At 38.4% G+C, this 24924-nt stretch overlaps 1 protein-coding gene and 1 pseudogene across 13 annotated transcripts in view; both read left to right on the top strand.

Annotated features, from left to right (window-relative positions):
- DGKH (diacylglycerol kinase eta) overlaps window positions 1-24924 on the top strand; it is a 127123-nt gene that overhangs the window by 46165 nt on the left and 56034 nt on the right. For all 13 annotated transcript variants that reach the window (XR_016280127.1, XR_016280126.1, XR_016280125.1 and 10 more), the window contains exons 2-8: window positions 11591-11701; window positions 15395-15475; window positions 17250-17354; window positions 17660-17792; window positions 20017-20123; window positions 20842-20967; window positions 22913-23015. Coding sequence is in view for 10 of the 13 variants with exons in the window: in XM_089511031.1 (XP_089367157.1) it covers window positions 11591-11701; window positions 15395-15475; window positions 17250-17354; window positions 17660-17792; window positions 20017-20123; window positions 20842-20967; window positions 22913-23015 (766 nt within the window). In the remaining 3 variants the exon portion in view is untranslated. The remainder of the gene's footprint in view (window positions 1-11590; window positions 11702-15394; window positions 15476-17249; window positions 17355-17659; window positions 17793-20016; window positions 20124-20841; window positions 20968-22912; window positions 23016-24924) is intronic.
- LOC149319060 (U6 spliceosomal RNA) lies at window positions 21049-21118 on the top strand (annotated as a pseudogene).

Raw genomic sequence — 24924 nt, 5'->3', positions numbered from 1 at the left:
TGGCTAACAACAAATAGCAAATTGTTAATATAGGAGAACTCTTCACATAATAAACATTTTCCACACAAAGGTTTACTGATAATCTGAATAGTAATAGCTGGATCAGAAAAGACATGTCATTGGTGATATCTAAAGGGCTGATCCACAACTATCTGATGGGGGAACCCATACCTGTTGTGATGCAGTACTAGTTTTTTCCCCTGATAATATTTCCTTGTAGTGTGCCTCATGGCAGTACAAATTTGTTGGAATGATCTGCTGTGGCTTTATATGGTTCCTTTGAAAATGTCACTCTCTTTGAAAAATAAACCTAATCAAAGGCTCTCTGCATTTAGAATTCCACTGGCACTTCAAACTGTAGAGTTTATTTTAGGAATAATTGCATAAACATGTCATATTCTTGTTATGCTTCAGTATACATGAAGCATAAACCTATGTGCAGCATTAAAGGGTAAAACTTTAGTTTGTTGCCATAGAGGTTATCTCCTGCTGGCTTAAATGGTAAGTGTAGTAAACTAGTAGGTGAGTGCTGATTCCTTCCCCATGCATAATACGTTTTTTTGTAAACAGCTGTTTCTGAGAAACATCTTGTATCTTTTCTGATTTTTTGGTGCGTTCTTGCCTGTTGATGTTGTGGTTTTGGCGAAAATAATTTATATGTATATACGTGTGTGTGTGTGCGCACATAGTTAGCTACCAGAACATCTCCCCCAACTTCCCCATGTTATGGTAGCTAATAATAATCAGTTTAATTACCAGTTTAATTACATAATACTATGCCTTTTTTTACCCCAAAGGGGCTTTCTGTAAGTGGCATGAATCTGAGTGATCAAACATTGCTCAGAATGGAGACTGCAGTCAAGAGATAAAAGGGGAGGGCAGGCATGAAAGAGTTATAGAAGATCTTAAAGAGTGAAGATATACAACTGAACAGTAGCTTCACTGGGGGGTGGGTGTGGTGGTTACGGACCGCACCGGGTGACACCTCAGAAGGAGGGTGGCACCAGGCCAGCTCTCCGGCCTTGCATGGGGCTTTTTTGGGCTGTCCAGACCCTGCACGGGGGCACCCCAGGTGCTGTGGCTGCTCCCTGGGGGCGCACAGAGTATTTCTGGTTGTATGTACATGCTCTTGCACATGCTGGAAGTCCTGCCCTCATAAGTCTGGCGCCCGCTCCATAAGTGACCGTACTGGGTGTCAGCAACCCTAAGGACACCACTGCAATTGAGCACCAAAGTTAGAATCATTGAAGCTATTGTATTCCCAACCGTTATGTATGGATGTGAGAGCTGGACTGTGAAGAAAGCAGATGAAAAGAAAATCAACTCATTTGAGATGTGGTGTTGGAGAAGGGTACTGAGAATACTAAAGGTAAAGTTAAAGGTAGTCCTTGACATGAATGTAATCGTAACCGACCATAGGGGGCGGTGCTCATTTCCGTTACTAAGCCAAAGAGCCAGCATTGTCCGAAGACGAATCTGGTAGTCATGTGACCAGCATGACTGCACCAAACTCTGTTACCTTCCCACTGAAATAGTACCTATTTATCTACTTGCACTTGCATGCTTTCAAACTGCTAGGTTGGCAGAAACTGAGACTAGTGGCAGGAGCTTACCCCACCATGTAGCACTCAGACCTCAAACTGCTAACCTTCCAACCTTGCGATAGTCAGACTTGGTGTCTTAACCACTAAGCCACTGCATCCCTGCTGAGAATTCTATGAACAGCCAAAAAGACAAACAAGTGGGTCCTAGAACAGATCAAGCCATAACTCTCCCTGGAAGCCAAGATGACTAAATTGAGGCTGTCATACTTTGACAACATAATGAGAAGGCACAACTCATTAGAAAAGACAGTGGTGCTGGAGAAGGTGGAGGGAAGTAGAAAGAGAGGAAGACCACATGCCAGATGGATAGACTCAACCAGGAAGGTTAGGGGGACTTGGAGACGTCACATTCACAGGGTTGCCATGAGTTGAGATCGACTCAAAAGCTGCTAACATTAGAGAAGAATGCTGACAATACCATGGACAGCCAAAAAGACAAACAAATAGGTCCTTGAGCAGTTTAAGCCTGAGCTGTTTCTGGATCCCAAGATGATCAAATTGATGCTGTTGTATTTTGGTCACATCATGAGAAGACATGACACATTATAGAATCATAGAATTGGAAGAGACCACAAGAGCCATCCAGTCCAGCCCCCTGCCATGCAGGAACTCTCAATCAAAGCATCCTTGAGAGATGGCCACCCAGCCTCTGTTTAAAGACCTCCAAAGAAGGAGATTCCACTCCAAAGGAGTGTATTCCACTGTTAAACAGCCCTTACTGTCAGGAGGTTCCTCCTAATGTTGAGATGGAATGTCTTTTCCTGTAGCTTGCATCTATTGTTCTGGGTCCTGTTCTCTGGAGCAGCAGAAAACAAGCTTGCTCCATCCTCAATATGTTTAAAAATAATTAAACAGGGCTATCATATCACCGCTTAACCTTCTCTTCTCCAGGATAAACATTCACAGTTCCCTAAGTCGTTCCTCATAGGACATGGTTTCCAGACCCTTCACCATTTTAGTCGCCCTCCTTTGGATACGCTCCAGCTTGTCAACATCCTTTTTGAATTGTGGTGCCCAGAATTGGACACAGTATTCCAGGTGAGGCCTGACCAAAGCAGAATACAGTGGTGCTATTATTTCCCTTGATCTAGACACAATACCTCTATTGATACAGCATAGAATTGCATTGGCCTTTTTATCTGCCTCATCACCCTGTTGACTCATGTTCAGCTTGTGGTCTACTTGGACTCCTAGATCCCTTTCACATGTAGTCTCCTTAAGTGCAGTACCTTACATTTCTCTGTGTTGAAATGTGTTTTGTCAGCTTTGGCCTAGCTTTCTAATCTATTCAGGCCATTTTGAATTTTGATCCTGTCCTCTGGGGTATTAGGTACACCTCCTAATTTGGTGTCATCTGCAAATTTGATGGGCATGCCCCATATAAGGTGTTGATAAAGATGTTGAATAGCACTGGGCCCAGGACAGAACGCTGTGGCACCTCACTGGTAACTTCTTTCCAAGATGAAGAAGAGCTATTGCTGAGCACCCTTTGGGTTCAGCTGGTCAACCAGTTACAAATCCGTTTAACAGTTGCATTGTCTAGCCCACATTTTACAAGCTTGTTTGCAAGAGTATCATGGGGACCCTTGTCAAAGGCCTTACTGTAATCAAGATATGTTATATCCACAGCATTCCCTTCATCTACGAAGATGGTAATTTTATCAAAAAAGGAGATCAGATTAGTCTGTCATGATTTGTTTCTCTGACACCCATGCTGACTTTTTGTGGTTATGGCATTGCCTTCTAAATGCTCACAGAAAAATGCATTAGAAAAGACAGTAATGCTAGGAAAAGTAGAAGGTAGTAGAAAGAGAAGAAGACCACACATTAGATGACTAGATTCAGTCAGTGAGGTCACGGGCCTGAATATACACGATCTTCTAAGCAGAGCAGTGGGTGTGGGGCTTGGAGATGTCTCATCCACAGAGTTGCCATGATTTGGGGTCGACTCAAGGGCAGTTAACAACAACAGTCATTTTTGCATTATGCTATGCTAGTCTATAATTATGTAAACCAGTCTTGCATCATGGTGGCATGACATTATGTTATCCATAGATTTTGAAGAAATATTTTTTTCTCTTTTGAAAGTAGCCAGATTTAAAAGCACTGAAGTTATGCCCATAGTATGTGAAAGACATAAAAAGTATATTACAGAACATGGGGGATTCATTTCATTTGTATTTTCACAGTATTTAGATTTAAGAGTGGTGGTATTGGTAGATGCTAATTCGATCACAGTGTTCCTTGCATTAATAACTAAACTTTTAGTTTACTGCCATATGCTCTGTGTGGAATCACCTTGAACAGTGTCCAGAAAGTTCAGCTAGTGCAATATGTGGCAACTGGGTGACTGTAAAAACCATAGAACAAGAAGTCTTGAAACAACTAAAGTTGCTTCCACTTTGCAGCCAAGCGAAACATCCTGGATTCCCTATTATAATGGGTTAAATTACTTGGATCCAAGATATCAGAAAAGCCTACTCTTCCTGTATGAACCTGCCAGAAATTTGCATTCATCATCAGAAATTGACATGTTCCACCAACTACATAAGCGAAGGAGATGAGTATTCAAAACAGGGATTTGTGTGAGAGTGTGTGTGTAGTAGCACTTTGGTTATAGAACAGCTCCCACCCAGAGGCAAGGTTTTTATTATCGTTTTGATGAAGAAGACATTACTACACTAAGGTCCAAAACACACTGCAGAAATAATACAGTTCGAGACCACTTTCACTGTCTTGGCTCAGTGCTAGGGAAACTTAGGAATTGTAGTTTAACGTGGCAAAGGCTAAATGTCTCACAAAACTACAGTTCCCAGAATTCCCTAGCATTGAGGCAGGGTAGTTAAAGCAGTCTCAAACCAGATTATTTCTGCGGTGTGTTTTGGACCTAAATTAACACTTTGTGTTGTAATAGTCAATGTTTCTTTTTAGTTTTACACTTAATCACTTGCTTTATTATATAGATTGTAGTTGTAGAGCTTGTATTATACAGCTTTTTCTGGATTTTAATCTGATATTCATATATTATACCCTCTGCTCACTGAGAACCCCACACAATCTCTATAGATAAATGAATCACATTGTACTAATAATATTCTGTTAAGGAAATTGCTTGTAAGGCTTTTTGAAAACTAACAGTTTTGTTTGGAAAGTGTTGTTTTCTCTGCAATGTCTTCCTGGCCTCTCCATCTAAATAATGACTCCATGCTGTATACTCTTGCTTATGTTACTGTGTAGTTCAAAGTAAGTATATCACAATAAAGGCAAGGCAGGAGTGGTGAAACTAAGAAGGTGTAAATTATGGCTGAATTGTTAAACCCTGCTATTAATCGCCTTGCAGTACTACATCTGGTTGCAAAACTACGGCCTGTTACAGACTGCCAAAATAAAGCTGCTTCGGGTCTCTTTGGAGGTATGCTGTTTAAATGATGCATGGGTCCTAAGAGTCCGGAAGCTGCACCAAAGCTGCACTCCAGTGCTTAGGAATGGAGTGTGGCTTTGGCGCGACCTCTGGACTCTTAGGACCCATGCATCATTTAAATAGCATACCTCCAAAGAGCCCCGAAGCAGCTTTATTTTGGCAGTCTGTAACAGGCCATTATTTCCCGTCAATTGTTCAACTGTTTCAGTTCAGTTTATGTTGTTCTCAAAACTTACAAAATCTGCGAGGAAACTCTTACAGTGGGATGAAGAAAAAGAAATGCAGAAACATGATACTTTCATGTTGTACTCCTTAGCCATGTGAACACGCTCCTTGTGATTTGGGAAAGATGATTGTAAACATTTCTGTACTTTCAGTCTTTGTGTGGTGCTGCCTTCTACCACCGTGAAGCATTCCTTTATAGCTTCCACTGAAGGACAGCAGAAAAAATGTCTTTTGTAATTAGTGAAAGAGCTGGTACACTGTAAAACTGAGGTTCTGGCATGATATAATGCTTGATCCTACTGTTTTCCCAAGATCAGCTTTATACAGAAGTTTTAGAACTTACCATATGCAGTCACAGTAATCCCACCAGTTGCGTCCCTCTGGAATAGATCAGTAGCATGTCAGAGTAAAACCATGCACTTAAGAAGCACAGATTTTAGCTGGGATGAATTGATTGCTCTTGGGAACTTGTTGGGATCAGTGCGAAACGAGAATAATGACGTCACGTAAGTTCCACTGATATCAGTGGGGTTTATTTTAAACTAGTTTAGCATGGATTCATCCTAATATGCATTTTCCCTGGCTTTGTTTATTTCTTTTGAAGAAAGGATTTCATCTCTTCACTGTGTCTTGTATATATTTTGTAAGCTTCTGCTGTATTTGAACTCAAACTCACTTGTTCTAAAAATAAACTCCATTGAAAATGTTTTGCTTTCTATTGTGACGTAAATAAGAAAATGTTGTAATCAGCGGTAAAGATATCTTCTTACTGGAAGGTGAATATAAGACTTTGCTTTCCTATTGGCATTTTCCTTGATCATAGAATCATAGAGATGGAGGGCCATCCGACCCTCTGCCATGTTGTAACAACAATTCTTCTCTGTAAATGAGAAACAGATGATGAATAGGTTAAGTATGTAACGTTTTATTCAAGGCAGTTATCTTTTTACTTGCCATAGGTATTCCTTTGAGAAATCAGACAGACCTAATGTTCATCTTTTTTGTAGCCTAGTTTCCACTTAGGTTTGGCTTATGTTTTGCCTCCAAGAAACAGATGGTATGTAAATTGTTTACTTGTAAACATTGCTTAATTGAGTCTGCATACAGAAAAAAATCTTTTAAAGGAAAATAACCCTTAAGTAATGTCAGCTTCATTAGGAATAAAAAAAGAATTTGTATTTGTATCGAAGATTTATAAGATGAAGGCTTTACATAAGATTTTGCTTTGTAAAGGCGGCGTTTCAAAGTAGGTTTCAGCTCATATAGTGGTAACATCTCACATCTGCCAAAGGACATAATCCATTTATTGCTTGAACTACTTAAGTACTCATATTTAGCTGTATTTATTAATACAGTTCTGTCTTCCTTTAAAAAATTTGTAGGATCGTAGAGTGGGAAGAGACCACAAGGGCCATCCAGTCTGGAAGATTCCTTTTTTTAAAAAAGGTCATTGTATGTCTTATTTCCCCCAAATACAGGTTGAAACAGTTTTGGTATGGTTTGCTCCTCCTTCCTTGCATTTTGCAAGGATATTTAAGCTCCTGAACACTGGGGGACAAACCGGACATTGCATTAGATGTCTAATTGCACTTTCAATGTATTTATCGTACCATAGTTTAAAAAAATAATAAAATTAAGCTGACAAGGTTTTCCCCTAATATATACATTCTTGTTTTTTCTAGAAACCCTTCTCAAATGTTTTTTGAGACCAGAATAGAAGCTGCCAATTGAAAACAGAAGCTACCTTCCCTGGACCTAGAGCAGATTTTATTTTTTGAGGGGGAGGGAGGAGATTTTTTGTAAGAATGAAATTGCAGGAGGGAAAGATTAAAAACATGTTCACCACCATCTCAGTCATGAACTGTTCCTGTCCCCTCTGGATGATGTTTATAATGAGTGGAAACCTGAACATGTCAACATGTCTGCCACCACAAAATAATGACTGTGATGAGAAGATCATGTACAATACAGGAATTACAAAAAAGGATGTGCCTAGAATCCAATGCTGGCAGTGTGGCATTACAACATACCTTATATACTCGACTATAAGTCGATCTCATGTATAAGTTGAGGGCAAGATTTTGGGTCATAATTAAAGATTTTGATATGACTTGTGGACAAGTTGATAGTAAAACCTAGGGCAATTTAACAAAGGACCTAAAGGATGAAGCAAGGGAAAATGATGCCAAAGACGTTAACAAAATTCCAGCAGGTATAACAGTTTGTAAATGCTGGATGGAAGAGAAAGTAGAGGGAGGTCAGTGCTTCCAGGACAAATTACGCTCTTGTTTTTCACCAGGGAACAGTTACTTTCTTTGTAAGAGTACAGTATTTACATTGACATGTGGATAAGTCGACTCAGGTTTTTTGGGTCAATATTTTGACTAAAACTTCTAGACTTATACAAGAGTATATACAGTAAGTCCCTCTCTGTGCAGAATTGCCAATCCAGACACCCATGGCCTGGGTAGAAGTGGCACTGGTGTGCCAATGCTACTTGTATATGAGGTGGCAACAGAATTTAATACGATGTCAAATAATACAATTCAAATACGATGAAGCCCCCATACGCCCTGCTATTATGTTGCTGTTGTTTTCTACATGTCCCTCTGTTAGATTTAATTTGGTTCATAATTTTAATGTTGTTGACAGTGACAGGACTGCAGGGAATAAAACACTGAAGTGATAGTTCCTGAGCTGATGAGGAAGTGGCAATCGAAACTCCTTAGGAATGACAAATGCCAAGTAGTAGCATAGATCTACATAGCACAAACCGATGTGGGTGGTTATTTTCATTTTGGACAGGAGATTGGTGGTGTATTTTTTTGAAGGAATCTGGAAGACAGAGTCAGAGAGTTGTATGTTAATTTAAGTGGATTAGAATGTAAAGTTTATAAACTGTGTTTTATTTATAGCTGAAGTTTCCTAGAAATTGTTAATTTAAATGTGAGTTGGGAGTCATATGGCCTTCAAGATGTTTTTGAGTTGCAACTCCCAGCTGCCTTAGCCAACATAACCAGAGGTGAGTGATGCTAGGAGCTGCTGTCCAACAGCCTCTGGTGAGCCACAAAACTCCCACCACAGATTTGGCTGCTGGAAAGAAATAAGTGTGTGTTAAAGGTAGAGTTAAGGATAAATGGATGAAATCACTTCTGATTATTCCTTGCCAGTCCGTGGGATTGCCCTATATCAGCAGCCTATTTGAAGGTGCGCATGCAGACACTCATGCACACACACATACACGCATACACACATTTGTGCTAGTGGCAAATAAGTGTCTCATGCCCAGTATCCAACTTTTAGATTTAGTTTTGTGTTTGGCATTTTTTAAGTTGGGTAAAATGAAGATGGAATCTGTTTTCTGTTGTGTGAGTTTGCATGGCCCCAATTGAAAGGTAGCTTATCTGAGAGTGTATTCGGATTGACATGAGTCACTTCTGGTTTATTTCAGTGGAACAATAAAAGCTATAGCCAAGAGTCACATCCCATTTTTCAACATTGCCTTGTAAGAGAATTTTCTTTCCTTTTTCCTCTGGGCCCAGTTTCATTTGGTTTCGTAACAATGTAATGAACTTTGGAGGAGAAATTGTGTTTTGGAGCATGAGTATGCAGCATGTCCTACCAACAATGCAGCCTACTATATGGTCTGTGTTAACATGCATCTGAGGAAGTAGGCTCAAGGCTACAAAGCTTATGCTACCAGCCTCTTTCTTTCAGTTAGTCTCAAAAGAGCTACAGGATCCCTTTGCATACTGATTTTCCAGACTAACATGGCTATGTCTTTGAACATGTTATGTGTTAGCACTTTTAATAAAACTCTACTGCCACCTTGTGGAAATAGTATTTTTCTTTTAAAAAGGGCTGATATCACAAGCATTAAGAAGGGATAGCTTGCAAAGAAGGAAATGTCACTTTTCGTGTACACACTGTTGCTCTTTTGGTGCCTCTAGCATTTGGCTTTTAGTTGCTACCATTCAGGGACGTAGCCAGGATTTTGGGAAGGGGGGGTCCAGACTAAGTGCTACCATTATAATGGGGCTTGGGTGCGGCAGCGCAGCAGCACACACCATTCATTTTATCTAATGGAAGGGGGGGTCAGGACCCCAAGAACCCCCCCCCCCTTGGCTACGTCCCTGTACCATTGATTCTGTGGTTCCAGTCCTACTGCACCTAAGCTGATAACTGAGTCTGAACAGCAGCTGTGTAACTGAAACAGCCACATGTAATTCCCATTTCTCCCTTCCTCCACTTTCTTCCCAGTTCTCTTTCCTTTTGTACTTTGTAAAGCACTGGTGATACTATGATCATAATTGATTAATAATAAATAATAATACGCTGAATGCATAACAGTGATCAGTAATGTGTGAAAATGCAATGGGCAAATTGGTGTTGCTGTGAAATTGCCCAGATAATTTTTTTGCCTTGATGTAACAAACAGGAGATCTGAGAGTTTGGATATATCAAAGCTATATGGACAGAGATGAAGTGTACTCTGCAGTACTTCGGTACACAAAATATAGAGTCATGTCAAAGTTGTGGCTTTTGGTAATTGGCTTATGCAATAGTTGGCTCAATGCAGAGAAAGCCCTTCCCAAGCTGCCCATAGCAAGCACGCGTTGTGGAGCAAATAGTTGCATGCTTCTCAGATAGGTTGAATTCATGTGACCTGCTCCCACACATGCTGTATGTGTGTGTGTGCATACATACTGATGTTTGGGGGTCAAAGAAGTAAGGAAAAATGTTTTAACAGTGGTAGGGTGAAGGGACACATTTTTCAATGTGAAGTCAAAGGCTTTCATGGCCGGCATCCATAGTTTTTTGGGTTATGTGGCCATGTTCTGTAAGAGTTTATTCCTGATGTTTTGCCAGCATCTGTGGCTGGCATCTTCAGAGAAGATTCTCTCTCTCATTCTCTGAAGATGCCAGCCACAGATGCTGGCGAAACGTCAGGAAGAAACTCTTATAGAACATGGCCACATAGCCCGAAAAAAACACAAAAAATACTATGGATGCCGTTGAGCGAAGGCACGGGGCAACATCTGCATGTAGATGTAGCGGGGGTCATGAGGGTAGAAAGTTTGAGAAGCATTGTGCTAGGCCATTGTTTTTCCGGGGCAGGAGGTTGTTTCTTTGTTCTTCACTTTACAAACCAATTTACCTTTGCATATTTTTTGAATGCGCCAATGAGGCAGCAGTCAGTTCCTGTGCAGATCCATTTTGATGCTAAACTCAAAAAGTGAGGGACAACCTCATGCAGGTTATTCCCACCACTGAACAAAAATGTGTGTGTATGTGTTTCTGTTGGTGGGTAAGATAAGTTGAAGACATTGTTTGCTTTCCCTCTTTCTTCCTATATAATATGTGGCATAGATCTTTCTCATTCTAGGATATTACTTTAATTTTGATATTTGATATCCCTTACCATCCGTCAAAAATAGGTGAACAACATAAATTGATAAATAAGGTAATGAACTATACACCAAACTACAAACAAAACTATACACCAAAGAGTATATTCATGTAAATAAGTTTAAAGAACAGACCTAAAATAATGTTAGGCAGCCCAAACACACCTTCTGTGTTTTATTTATCATTTATTTATTTACTGTATTGTTCGGCCAAAAAGGCTCTCAGAGCAGTATTCTTTTTATTTTAGTTATTGATCTATTTCTGCATGCTTGGGGAGTTCTAGCAACAACTATCATATTTTGCAGATCCATCTTCATTTCAAATTGCTAGGTGAACTATTGCAGTTTAATATTAGAGAGAATATGAAGATACCGAACAATATCTGTCTTTCCCAGTGATTCAGTTATAACCTGCTTATACTGGAGAAGCCTTTTTCTCCCCCTTTTGTTACACTCTCATTATTTCCTATTCCTCTTGGATTTCTGAACTTCATAAGTAGAATATATAGGTTAGTGCTCTAATAATGTATACTGTTGTATGGTTAATAAATAGATACACTTTCATTCTTACATATATCTGTGCTAAGTTTATAATTTTTTAAAAAATCATGCATTTATTTATGTTTGAACATTTTATGCTGTCTTTCTTATTGTGCATTAGGGTTTTAAGGTACAGCGTGAAGCCACAAAACTCAGAAAAAGACAGGAGGTCTAAAATAGACTGATGTGTTTAGTTAAGCATTTAAAACCACTAGTTTGGTGTGGTGGTTATAATTAAATGTGTTACTTGAATGTGTTACTTCGTTTTTTTCTTTAGAAAATGCAATCTGGTTCTTATTATTCTTATAAATATAATAATGATTTAGCATATAAAGGCTTATGGAGAATTTAGCATTTTAAAATGTTTATTTGTTTTTCTTTCTTTCTTCTAGACCAGTATAAAGGAAGGATTACTCTTGAAGCAAACCAGCTCTTTCCAGAGATGGAAAAAACGTTACTTTAAACTTCGGGGGCGTACTCTTTATTACGCAAAAGATTCAAAGGTAAAGATTTATTCTGTTAGCAATTAATGTAGTTTCTCAGGAACACTTAATGGGATTTAGTTATTTTTTATTATGATAGCAGTTTTACAATAGCATTAATTATTAGTTTCATAATTAGTATTTTTATGTATAAAAACTGTATTTCATCTGTAGTTTTCTTCCTAATTTTCTCAGACACTTTGAAGAAATAAATGAATAACAGTTTCAGGTTCTTGTATCAGGCAGAAAATGTTAAGGAACCTTATGAAAAAAAGATACACTGGTGCCTCGGGTTACGAAATTAATTCGTTCCACCATTCCTTTCGTAACCCGAAAATTTCGTAACCCGGAAAGCCTATAGCTGCACTTTGCAGCATTTGAATTTCGCGCCGAAATGAATTTCGTAACCCGAAAAATATTTCGTAACCCGAAACAGTTTTTGCCAATCCAACTTTTTCGTATCCCGGAAATTTCGTAACCCGATCATTTCGTATCCCGAGGCACCAGTGTAGTCTGGAGCTACATTGTTGATGTTCAGTCCAAACTGGCCTTGGTTAAAGCTACTGCAATCTAAAAATGCTCATTGCCCAAAGGTACGCTTAAGTGAATTAGAAAGGACAAAGAAACTGGATAAATCACAAGGGATGTCCTTTGTTGCTTCAGCATTAGGAATCCAATGCATCTACTGTTACTATTTTTGCTGGCCAGTATCAAGCTGTGGCTCCCTCCACACTGGAGAAATAACCTAGTTTGGCACCGCTTTAAGTTTCTTGGCTCAAGGGTATGGAATTCTGGGAGTTGGAGTTTGTTGTGGATGGAGCATATGATGATATCTTGGGTTTTTCAGAGTTCTAGATCCCTGTGTTACCCTGAAAGCAGGCCATGAATAGAGCTTAAATGCATTGGGTGGCCAATTTGTTCTGATGCCTTTGGATGGCAACTCTTTTCAGCCCTGCCACTGTAGCTCATGGTGAAGGATGATGGGCATGCCAGTCCAATGACATCTGCAGGTCACATGTTCCCCACCAAAGTGTAGGGGAAGGAATTAAAAAAATTGGGGAAAGTGGTCCATCGACCAATGGCTTGCAGCACATAGGAGAGCAACTCTCTTCCTTTGTGTACTTGGAACATATCAAATTACAGATATGTCAAATAAAACCAGATGTTTTGGACTACAATTTTTACATTCTTGATCATGCTAGGTAGGGCTGCTAGGAAACTGAAGCCCAAAATGTATGGAGAACAACAGACTGGCTATAGTTTCTCTTTACTTTGTTTTATATTTATGCATAGGAATAGTAAAATTGCAATATAAAAATGTAAATGCAATATAAAAAATGTTTTAAAAGTTAAAAAAACAAATTAGAATGAAAGAAAAAACATTCAAATTGTAATGATATATATTTTTGGGTATGATGTTATAACTTAAACATCCTTGTTTGTTTTTCTTTTTTAAAGCAAGAAGGTATATTTCATTTCAGGTATATTGCCATGAACCCTCATTTAGGCATGCCTGTAATCCTCATGCACGTCTGTGAGATTTTTACGTGGTATTCTTACCTAAAGGGGGACTGGCTATTTCTAAATTAGGGAATAAATAATTAAGACATGATCATTTAAGAATCCTAAATGATAAGACTTCTTTTTACAGATTTTTGTGAATTAAAAAACCTACATTTGCACATTGTTACTGAAAAGAAAAATGGCTGAGTGTACATGTTCTGACAGACTTAATAAATAAATAAATAAATAAATAAATAAAATTTTTATTTATATACCGCCCTTCCATCAGATCAGGGCGGTTTACAACAGTTAAAATACAATAAAGGATAAACATTAAAATCATACACCATACCATAATACAATATTACAGAAAACATAAAAACAAAAGGCCCCAGGTTAGCCAATCCCGTTGCCAGCGCGGCGGGGGAGGCCTATAGGACCTTATTCAGGGAATGCAGTCCTGAACAGGAAGGTCTTAAGATCCCGTCTGAATTGGGCCAGGGAGGTAGCTGAGCGGAGCTCTGTGGGCAGCGTGTTCCAAAGGGCCGGGGCGGCGATGGAAAATGTCCTCCTGGTAGTGGAGACAAACCTCGCCCCGGTTTACTTAACTAATTAATAGAAAAGCCAAAGATTGGGGAAATTAATAAAGATGTTAAAAATGGCAGATTAGGAGACTATAGAACAAGGAAACTCAGAGTGGTAAACCATGGGGCAAAAATTAATAGATCTGACGTGAAAGGAAACAAAGGAAGAAGCAGTGCATTTACCAAGCACAGAGGAAGGTAGAATTCCCCTTTTAGCTTATTGTCAAAACTTTGAGAAGTACCATGGAGCACATCATCCTTAGGTCCTCAGCTTTGGTCACAAAAATGGGGCATTAGCTTCACGACACTTTAGAAATGGTTGAAGACCAGATTGTCGAGAATCTGCTTTGGTCATTTTGTCCTTGCAGTGATGATAAAGAGAACTGAATGGTAAACCATTATTAGTGTCCCTGGGATTATCGTGATTTTGGTTAAACATAGTTTTGGGAAGAGCCTTTTGAATGTTTCCAGTTAAATTCAGAGATGCTTCACTTACTTGAGCATGTTCGAAAGCCCCTTCTCCAAACGTTTAAGCTCATGGTTTGACCACTCCACTTTGGATTTAGAGCTGAAAACTCACATGGAGGTCACAGAAATTAGTTGCTTGATCTCAGAAGGAAAAATGTGGAACCCAACTTTGTGAGCCAGTATGCACTTTACGCAAGGTTTTTCTGGGCAAAATGCAGAAACAATAATGTGCTTCAATAGGAAAGCCTAAGGGGAGCTTTGACTTTGAAAACATGGCCTTGGTTCCAGAGAACAACAGAGAACTGTTCTAGTAAAGAGTCATGGGGAATGATAGCAGAAGGCAACTGACTCCGGCGTTTATCCTCAGAATTGAGACACACCAGTGTCGTGGATCCAACAAGCCAGATCTTTAATGATGTCCCTAGGTACTAGGAATATGGCTGTGATCCAGTTGGCCTTTTTCTGTTCACTTCCACCAGCAGGCAAATAACTTTTTATTTTGGCAGATCTTTGATTCTTAAATCACAATGCAGAAAGTTTTGAAAGTGATATGCTGTGCATTTATCTTCTGCCTATTTAATGATGTTTTAAGTGTGTTTAAATTGTTTTTAACCAGTGGATTTTTAAATAGAATTGTTTATTTAATTGTAATATAAAGTTTGTAAAATGAACTTTATTTTATAATGTTGTACGCCACTTTAGTTCTGTGCTGAAAAAGGCAGGCTATTAATTATTCCCTCTGTTGTAAACCGCCCGGATTTCCAGTGATTGGGCAGCATATTAATAAATCCTATTATTATTATTATTAATTACTGAGTTAAGTGAATCCTATACACACTGTACCTACTGGTATAAAAAGGATTTCTGAGCCTAGATACCTGAGCAATATCCAATAAATCTGAAGTGCACACTACAAATGAACAGCCAGCCAGTATATCTGAACCCGCTCTGTAATAGGTTACAGTGTTACTGTTCGTTCTAACTATCACATTGATTGACCGATTAAATATGTATGGTTAGCAACATTGTTATCTATGTGTATATATATGTATGTGTGTTCATGTGTGTGTGTATCTGCTTTTCCTTAAAAAGAAAAGACTGGAAAAAATAACACCAAGCTGAAGCAGAAGTGAAATAAACCTTTATTTTATTTCCACAGTCCTTAATATTTGATGAAGTTGACCTGTCAGATGCCAGCGTTGCTGAATCGAGCACAAAAAATGTCAACAACAGCTTCACGGTATGCTGTCAAGATATTCAACTGTTACTAATGTAGTCAGAATTTTTTTTTTTTTAGTTTTTCACATTGCTTATTTTAAAAACTAATTAGAGAAAAATATTCCCTGCTGTACTTAAAGCAGTACATATACTGAACTAATTTCTGTTTGATGAGAGAGAGCTCAATTATTTATGTGGAGGAGTTTTATCCACCTTAAAATGAAAAATGCTCCAAGTGCAGCTTACAAAAATCAATAATAAGACAGTCTTTGCTCTTACACGTATAATATAAAAGACACAAATGGAAAAGAGCCTGGCCCTTTTATAACAAAATATGAGGTTACAAGCTTTAGAGACAGATGAGGAAAAACCTTTGGCCCCAGGGACAGAATTCCAGTTTGAGGAAAATCACAGTGGGAGGTGGAGTGAGATTCCAGTGGTGTGCAGGGCCAATGACACAGTAGGTGGAATCAAAGCAAAGTGTATGGGGCAGATATAATCCTTGCAATTTCAGACATACTGTATCTCACCAAGCATAGGAAATACAATTCAGGAAATACAACTCAGTTCACAAATGACTGTGCAGGAATAAGCCCTCAGTGTATGTAAATTGTTTGTGGTCTGTAGGTTCCAAGCAGTTTTCAGATTCAGACTTGTTTAGAGATTGTTGCAACAGTCCATTTTGCATGTGAGCAAAGCAAATTTGTCTTCTTGTAGAAAACATTTCAGTATGTGTACAACAAAGTCTGTGTAAAAGTGCTCCAAGCTGTAGCTTCCACTTGGACAGCCTGTGCCAAAGCTGGATTAGGAGCATCCTGAAAATGGGGAAAAAATTCCTAAGAAAAAATACAGGCTCAGAAGAAAATGCCAAGGTGTACATTTAATTTTGTACCAGTTTTCATATTGATCAAAAGCATTTCTATAATTATTGCTGTTGCTGTATGCTTTAACATAATTTCGGACTTACAGCAACCTTAAGGCAACCCTATCACTGGACTTTTTGGGGCTTAGGGTATGGAACTTGCCCAAGGTCGTCATGAATTTCCATGGCCATAATCAGCCCCTGATCGGCCTGGGACCACAGTGACTGGATGCAGCAGTCCTGAAGCTGACCAGTGCCGCTGTCCTAAACAAGCCACTGGCAAGGAACAGCTTTTTGCCACTCCTTTTCTGGCTGGCTTCAGGCTGCCTAGGCAGCCTCAGAGCATCTTCCAGCTGCATCGGGGGCATGCATCGGCTGTACACCATGCCCCCAAAGCAGCCAGAAGCCGTACTTCTTTGGCCCATCTGTTTCCTTTCTTAAGCACGTTTGAAATTGATTTGCAAGCAACATAGAATAAATATCATTTCATTTCCATTGTGCCTGTATCTTGGAAGCTAAGTAGAGTCACCTCTGGTTAGTACTTGGATGGCAGACTGTCAAGGAATACCAGGTGCCATGGGCTGTATATCAGAGGAAGGAACTGGAAAAACCGTATCTGAATATGTAAACATTTCATATGTGATATTGTATGTCTATAAAATTGTGGAAATGTTTTAAAATGATTCTCATCAAATGTGATAGGAAAAACTGTGATCCAAAACTGACAGGAGAAATTCTTAATGAATTACAAGTCAAACATTAATTACTGTTATAACTGGTAACAATATATGACTATATAATTACAAACAGGATTCTACAAGAGTCATCATTTTATGTCATGAGGGAAGCGGAATACTATGTTGTTGTGTTCTGTGTTGACTTGTGCCCATTGAAAGCATTTCAGAATTATACAGAATCAAGAGGTCTTTTCCAGGTAATCACACCATTCAGGAGATTAATCCTATGTGCTGAGAACAGAAAAGAGATGGAGGATTGGATCAGCTCACTGAAGTCTGTACAGTCCCGGGAGCATTATGAGGTAAATTAATGCTGCTGCTGTTAAATCTTGTTCCTTTTGATTTAATCAATAAAAAACAATTTTTGATATATATTTTTCATATGCAGTATTTGGGGGAAGGAGAAGTGTGTGTCCTTGATGAAGTGTAAAAAACCCATGGCAGTAAAACATAGATTTAGTTCAAAATGTATGTATAGTTTATGTTACTTTTGTTTCAAGAGACTGGGGTATATGCATTACAAGACAAAAATTTCTAACATGAGGTGGTTTTATCATTGTAGTGATGTTCTGTACTTGGACGTTTGTTTTAACTTCTCCTTTATTAGACTGCACAGTTTAATGTGGAACATTTCTCAGGGATGCATAACTGGTATGCCTGCTCCCATGCTCGACCCACCTTCTGTAATGTATGCAGAGAGAGCCTTTCTGGAGTGACTTCTCATGGCCTGTCCTGTGAAGGTAAAGTCAACCTTTGTCTCCACCCCACTTGTATTATCACAAATGGTTAAGTACTATGATGCAGCATAAGAGGGTATCACATTGAAAACCAGTCACAATTTTACATTTTGATATGACCAAACATCAGGTTTTCTACCAATACAAGTTAGCGCTTTTGGGAACAAGATTCTGTTTTACTCTTGCTTTCTTTAAGAAGCCAAATTGTCCATATTTCAAAAACCACCATTTTAACATATGCTTTCTCTTGTCGTGTCTGTTTCCTGAGAAATACAGTGTTGTTTTGATACCCTTTTCAAAAGTTATGCAGATGTTAAGTGAGACTACAATTATAGGCCCAATGATAATATAAATTAAGAGAAGAATTACAAGTGTTTAAAGTCTGCTAGAAGATAACATATTTCTTGGAATTTTTTTCATTGCAGAGCTAAGAGTGAAATTAGTTTTTGGGGTTTTGTTTTTGTAATCTGGCTTCCTGTGCCTCCTTGATATTATTTGTTTCTTTTCTTTTCCATCATGCTCTATGTGCTCTGTGTGTGTGTGTGTATCCTGTTTAGGATGTGGGTTAACCACAGTTTCTCAAGTTTGCACAAGTTTCCCATAATGAGGAAATCCAGTTTCTTGGAAAGTGAAAGTTTCTGTCTACATTTGTGTGAAAGTGGATAAAATGAGAGGACAGAGTTTCTTTTTTTCCTTGTTGTACACGAAGAGGCAAGCTTTCACTTTGGACCAACTACATTTTAACGTGGGGCAATTGTGATGATCTAACAAATCATGATTCTTTTTCTCCTTGCATGCACAACCCAATGCAGGCTAGTTCTCATAACAGAAACCTTTTCCCCCCATATGTTTGAATGGGATAAATATATTTAAAAGTACTATTATAGTACAAATATTAAAATGAGCCTTTCTTACCAGAGAAAACTGCCCTCTCATTTTATCTGCTTTAACACATTTTCCCCAGTAATTTCCCAATAATTAATTAAGAGAGAGCAAGAGGAGCATTATCTGTAATCTTTAGTATCTTCAGCACTTCGGATGCAACTATGGTCAGGTTTTTGATGGAATTAAATATGACACTTTTGTTGTTTTGTTGTACCATAGGATCCAGACATCTTCTTTTAAGGCAGCACTAGTATTATTGTTCAGTGACAGAGCATGGACTAGGCTATGGCTTTATGTCCAAGCTGGAAATCATGTGGCCCTCCATTTTTTGTGGGACAGCAAGCCTCAGCAATCCTAGCCAGCATAGCCAATGGTAAGGAATGCTGGGAGCTGCAGTCCAATAACATCTCGACAGCCACAGGATTCTCATCCCCTGATTTATATCATACGCTACACCAAAGAAAAAGGAGAGCCCTCGGTTTACCTTTAAAGAAAAGAAACAAAAGATACATTCAGAAAGATCTCCTTCACCTGCCTACATCCAGTAATTTTAGGAATATTATTTTGCATTTTATTTTGTTAACTGCGGGTTGTGTGGTAGATATCTGTTCTGCCTTCTTGAAATTATATTCTTCCCAAGGTGAAAAATTGTTACGCTAAAAAAAAAGTTTATCTGCTAGAAAAGCTACATTTCGAACATAGTTCATGTCAGCATCTGAAATTCAGTTTCCAGGATTTTAAACTTGGCAGTGCATATTTATACTTTTGGAAACAAAATAAGTTTTGTATAATCACTGTAGACAATTGTTATGCTTCTTGACAAATTAAGCTACAAGTCCCAGGACATGGATCTTGCCAGATTAGTGCTTTTCCCTGTTTTTGGAATTGAGAAAGACAGTTGGAAAGAGCAGCTGTTCTTGGGAGACCACCAACACAAAACTACTTGGATAGGTTATGGCACATATAATAGGCCATAGTTTTATTAAGTGTCTTTCACAGGATACCATCTTTCAGTCTTAATTTTTCTGGGAATATAAAGGACCTACCAAATTCTATATGAGTTGGAATAAAGGCTACAATATGAAAAAGGATGGTATGAAATCTTAATCTGAATGTGTCTTCACTATGGAACTAAGCATAGTTAGGAGGAGTGAGAGATCTTAACCCCATCTCCAGAAGCAAGAAGGAAACAATTATAATTTTATGTCAATCTATAGCATATTATTATGTAATAAATTATTATTATGCTGTGAAAAGCCTCCTGACATGTTAGGTGAATTTGTAGATACAACATTCAAATAATATCTCAGAAGTATGTGTATGTTTGTTTATTTTTTCCTAGTCTGCAAGTTTAAGGCTCATAAAAGATGTGCAGTCAGGGCAGTAAACAACTGCAAATGGACTACATTGACTTCAATTGGAAAAGATATTATTGAGGATGAAGATGGGGTAAGTATTTGTGTAAAAATGCAAACAGCACATCATTTTCATTTTTATGTAGAAAACTAGTGCATCTTATAATAATAATAAAAAAGTCTTAATTATAGCTGATTATGTATCCTGTCTCGTTTAGGGCAAATGTAATTTTGTTTGGAACATTCTGTACTGCTGGTTTGGCTTTGGAACCAGACCCCAAAACAAATTCTTGGATATCTTTTTAAAGTAGACCATAGAGATATTAGGTTTCTTTGTGTGTGGGCTGTGTTTCTTTATGAAACAAGCTTATTCTGCTGCAGGAAGTGGCTGCATTTTTAATTATTTCACAATAGATTTGTCACCTGCTCTTACACACCAGTTGAAGAAGAGTTTTCACTTCTCATGACAGTATACAAATAATACTATAAAGAGGCTGGTGGTCAATAGTGGCATGAATCCATAGGGCCACATGCAATCTTTTCAGCTTGTTATTTTCAGAGGCAGCCCTCCTCCCCTCCCCTGAGTCAGCCTAGATATTTTGGAAATCCTCAGGGGCACCATTCAGTTTGGTGCTAGAGGAAGCCACCAGAAGAGAAAATTAGGAAAACACGGCATGTGTGCAGATGTCCTTAGCACATGTGCACTGAACAGAGCCTAAAAGTTGTCCAAATAGGAAGCAATACTGACAACAGTGATGAACCACTGAAGCAAAGTGATATGCATATTTTGTTCCCTTAACACTCCATTGTAGGTGGCTATGCCTCACCAGTGGCTAGAGGGAAATCTGCCTGTCAGTGCCAAATGTGCAGTCTGTGACAAGACTTGTGGCAGTGTTCTACGCTTGCAAGATTGGAAGTGCCTTTGGTGTAAAACTATGGTAAGTTAAAATTGTTGGAGTCTGTTTTGCTTACAAATAAAAACCCACCAAACAGTGATACCTTTATTGGCCAGTCACCTTGTACTTGCATTGGCAACACGTATACTAACATTGGAATGATACAGAGAAGATTTGCATGGCCTCTGTGCAAACAGTCACCTTGACTCGCCTCATAATGGAAGAGGGATTTCAGCACTGTTTGTTGTGAGGTTTAGTTTTGACTGAGGATGCCAACTGACTAAAGATTCTTTAGTTGATCAATCTAATGGTTTTTGACGAGTTAATAAAATGATTAAGCAATGTAATTTAAAAAAATGTCCATGTTGAGAAAAACTCTATAATTTTCTTTCTGAGATGTTGAAACTATCATTATTTAAAACTACTAGTATTCTCAGAGTAGACTGTAACTTTTTGAACCTGTGGCCACCTCTCTTTTTATGTGGCCATTTAGTGGCAAGAATGTCTGCCAGATCAGTGAGTGATCTATATTTTCCATGGCAATTTTTCGTCTGCTGCTGCGTATGCACAAAAACATGTGGTATGTTAGCCACAATTTGCATTCCTCTCTTAAACAGTTTTCAATTTTCTTAGAATGTGATACTTGGTATAGGTTGATTCTCCCTTATTTGGAATTCCAAAATATTCCAAAATCCAAAATATTTTTATGTGTGGCTGAGATAGTGACATCTTTAATTCTTGATGGTTCAGTGTATACAAACTTTGTTTCAGGTACAACATTATTTAAAATATTGTATAAAATTACTTCCTAGCTATGTGTATAAGGTGTATATGAAACAGAAATGAATTCTGTGTTTAGACTTGGGTCCCATCTGCATGATACCACATTATGTACATATATGCAAATACAGGTATTCAAAAATAAAAAAATAAAATTGAAATCCCAAACATCTCTGGTCACAAGCATTTCAGATAAGGGAGACTCAACCTGGTATCCTCTTTCCAGATCCTAAGACAACATGGAATGATTTCTAAATGAATTCTTGTGTTCAGGAAATATGTACAGAGCATCTCTCATTGTGTGATTTAACTTGGTGAGCAGTTCCTTCCATGAAGAGTTTGTTCTACTAGAAATATTGTTACTCTTTCCAGGGATATTCTGGTGGATTTGTTCTGCTACCATATGGATCTATTTCTTAACAGTATGTCAACGTTTATGTCCTTGATGAGCACAAAGGTCAGATTCGCACTCAGAAGCATATTCTTCCACAACATCTTTTTATGAGGAGAATGTGAGAACTCTCTTCTAGGTTCTCTTACAGCTTCTTCTAAATACTTTTTGGGGGACAGTGCTCACTCTGCTCATCAGTGCCTAAAATGCTCTAAAATAATATGTGTGAAAGCTTGGTATAGATTCATATTCATAAGTGAAGTTATATAGATAACTGTTCAGAGAACATAATCCACTAATGGGCAACCTGTTGTGTTGTGTTTGTTTGTTTGTTTGTTCTCAGTGAACAACAAAGCCAGGGAATAAATATGTCAGACTTCTGGTGGACTTCTTGCCATATGTTGATGGTATGCTGCATGAGAGCCAGTGTGGTATATTGGTTTGAGTGTTGGACTGTGACTTTGGAGACCACGGTTCAAATCCTGCTCGGCCATGAAACCCACTGGGTGACCTTGGGCAAGTCACATGCTGTTGGCCTCAGGGGAAGGCAATGGCAATTTCTTGCCAAAGAAACCCCAGCCCCTTAGAGTCGCCATAAGTCAGAAATGACTTGAAAACTCACAACATGTACACACAGAGGCTGCATTCAGTTTGATGACTCAGAAATTGTGCTAACTTGTTCTTTAAAAATTATCGTAATGAATCACAGTATTTGGGTGTATAGTTTTTGATGTAAAATTAGATTACATAGAGGCAGGAGAATATTAACAGCCCATGTTAATAATAATAGCTCATCCATTCTTAAATTGTTCCTAGGTGCACACAGCTTGCAGAGATTCGTATCCTCACAAGTGTCCACTTGGCCAATGTAAAGTATCCATTATTCCTCCCACTGCACTAAACAGCATAGACTCCGATGGTATGTAGGAACTCTGACATCTCTTGCTCTTTCATATGAGACTATGATATCTTGTGCAAAGCAGGAGGAAATAGAGTTGCATGTAAGGGTGTTGTATAACAGTGTTGCATTGTAGTGTTACTCAGATTATATTATCATGTGGAAATGCATTTTGAAGCTGTTCTTCTAGCCATTGCCCTGATGCCACTGTACAGGGTAAGGCTTTGCACAAGCCAAAGATGGTATGCTGGCAGTAAGGCAAAAGGTAGCGGAGCTAATTACAAAACAAGAACTCCTTTCTTTATGTCAGTGCAATCTCAGATGATGTTTATAGACTCAAATGTTGCTGGATGCTAAGATTCTTTATTCATATGACATGCATAGGAAGTGACCAGACATGTACATGGCAGTGATGTAGCACACATTTATCAGTGGCAAATCTGAACATGACTCCATACTCATTTCCACAGAGAACTGGGACAGTCAGTTGAACCCAAAAATCTCATAAGTAGAGTTCCATTCACAGAAGATACACCCTCAGCTCTCACAGATGGTAGTGGGGACATGATTTTTTTGCTGATACCACTGTGCCTCTCCTGAAAACTTGCTCTGGAAATTTGTAGGTCCCTCTAGACCCCTCTGAGTTTTGTATGGGCAGAAAGGAGGAGTCAATGAGAATATTTCTCCCTCCCACTTCCATTGACAGAATCCAGTAGTGGGTTAGTGAACAGAAAGCATCTCCACATACAATGACTGGAATGATATTGAATAAAGCACCCATGCAAGTCAGACTTGTCAAACACCAAAAGTTGTGGACTAGGGATAAGATGCTGACTGTTCTTGTCAAGAGCTTGTGCACTTCCATACATACAGTGGGTACTTTCCAGGCATCTACCGAGAGTTACTTTCTGCTTTCTTGCGCTCTTACCTGTTTTAAGAGAAGCTTGCCAATATGGTCAGCAATGTATTAGGTTGGGTAGAAGCACTGAGGTAACAGACATACATTGGATAGACAAAATAATATGAAAAGAAAATAGTGATTACTTTACAAATGTTTGGAAACCTGAGTTAGCACATCATGAATTGGTAACAGAAGTGCCTATAAGGTTCTGAGGAATGTCTGTGCTGAAAAAAGGGTTTAATAAGGAATCTGTTCTGGAGTATATATTGTAAGATGTGGTGCAGATGCTTCCAGCAGATGTTCATGTGCTGTATGTAATTACCAATTGACATTTGTGGTCAAATTAGTAGAAGTACTACCATGGTTGTTTTGTAAGAGAATAGTACTGCTTTTAATGTTGTTAGATTTAGAATTAGTGTAAATATCAGATAGAATTAAATTCAATTTCTTACTCTTCCAATGTCATATTTTATTTTGTTTTTTTAAATGTTTGGGGATTCAATGGAATCTCCTTATCTGCTTGAATTTTTAGGTTGTAGACAACTGAACGTGTTTGACATCTGTTGGGACCAGAATGCAATTTTCATGGCAATAATGTCTTTTAGAAGTATTTATTAAGAGATGTATTCTAAGATTACTGGAACTAGGGAGATTGTTTTATTATTTTTGGAAGCTCTAATAAAGGATAATAATAATAATAATAATAATAATAATAATAATAATAATAAAAAATTCCTTGTGACTGTTCTTTGCTTCCATACATGAATGGCTGGCTGGGTGGATATTTGGTTGGAAAGTATTGTAAAGAGGTGTCTAGCATGGCATAAAGAATCCTTTTCCAGTTGGTAGATGCCAGAAAGTGGCACCAACCTACCTTTAAAGGAGGAAACACTTTTCTTTTGCCTTGGATGGGGACATCCTGACCTTGGTATGATCTTTGACTGATCAACTACTGGTAATTTTGTTGGAGAATGGGGAGGACCTCGACTCCCTCAGTTTTAATGATATCATTTTATTCCTTGCCTTATT

This window comes from Sceloporus occidentalis, unplaced genomic scaffold (genome assembly GCF_023333645.1).
Source record: "Sceloporus occidentalis isolate IW3139 unplaced genomic scaffold, rSceOcc1.0.p SCAF_2, whole genome shotgun sequence".
NCBI lineage: Eukaryota > Metazoa > Chordata > Lepidosauria > Squamata > Phrynosomatidae > Sceloporus > Sceloporus occidentalis.
Note: the sequence above shows the minus strand (reverse complement) of the source record. Positions and strands in the feature narration are given on the sequence as shown.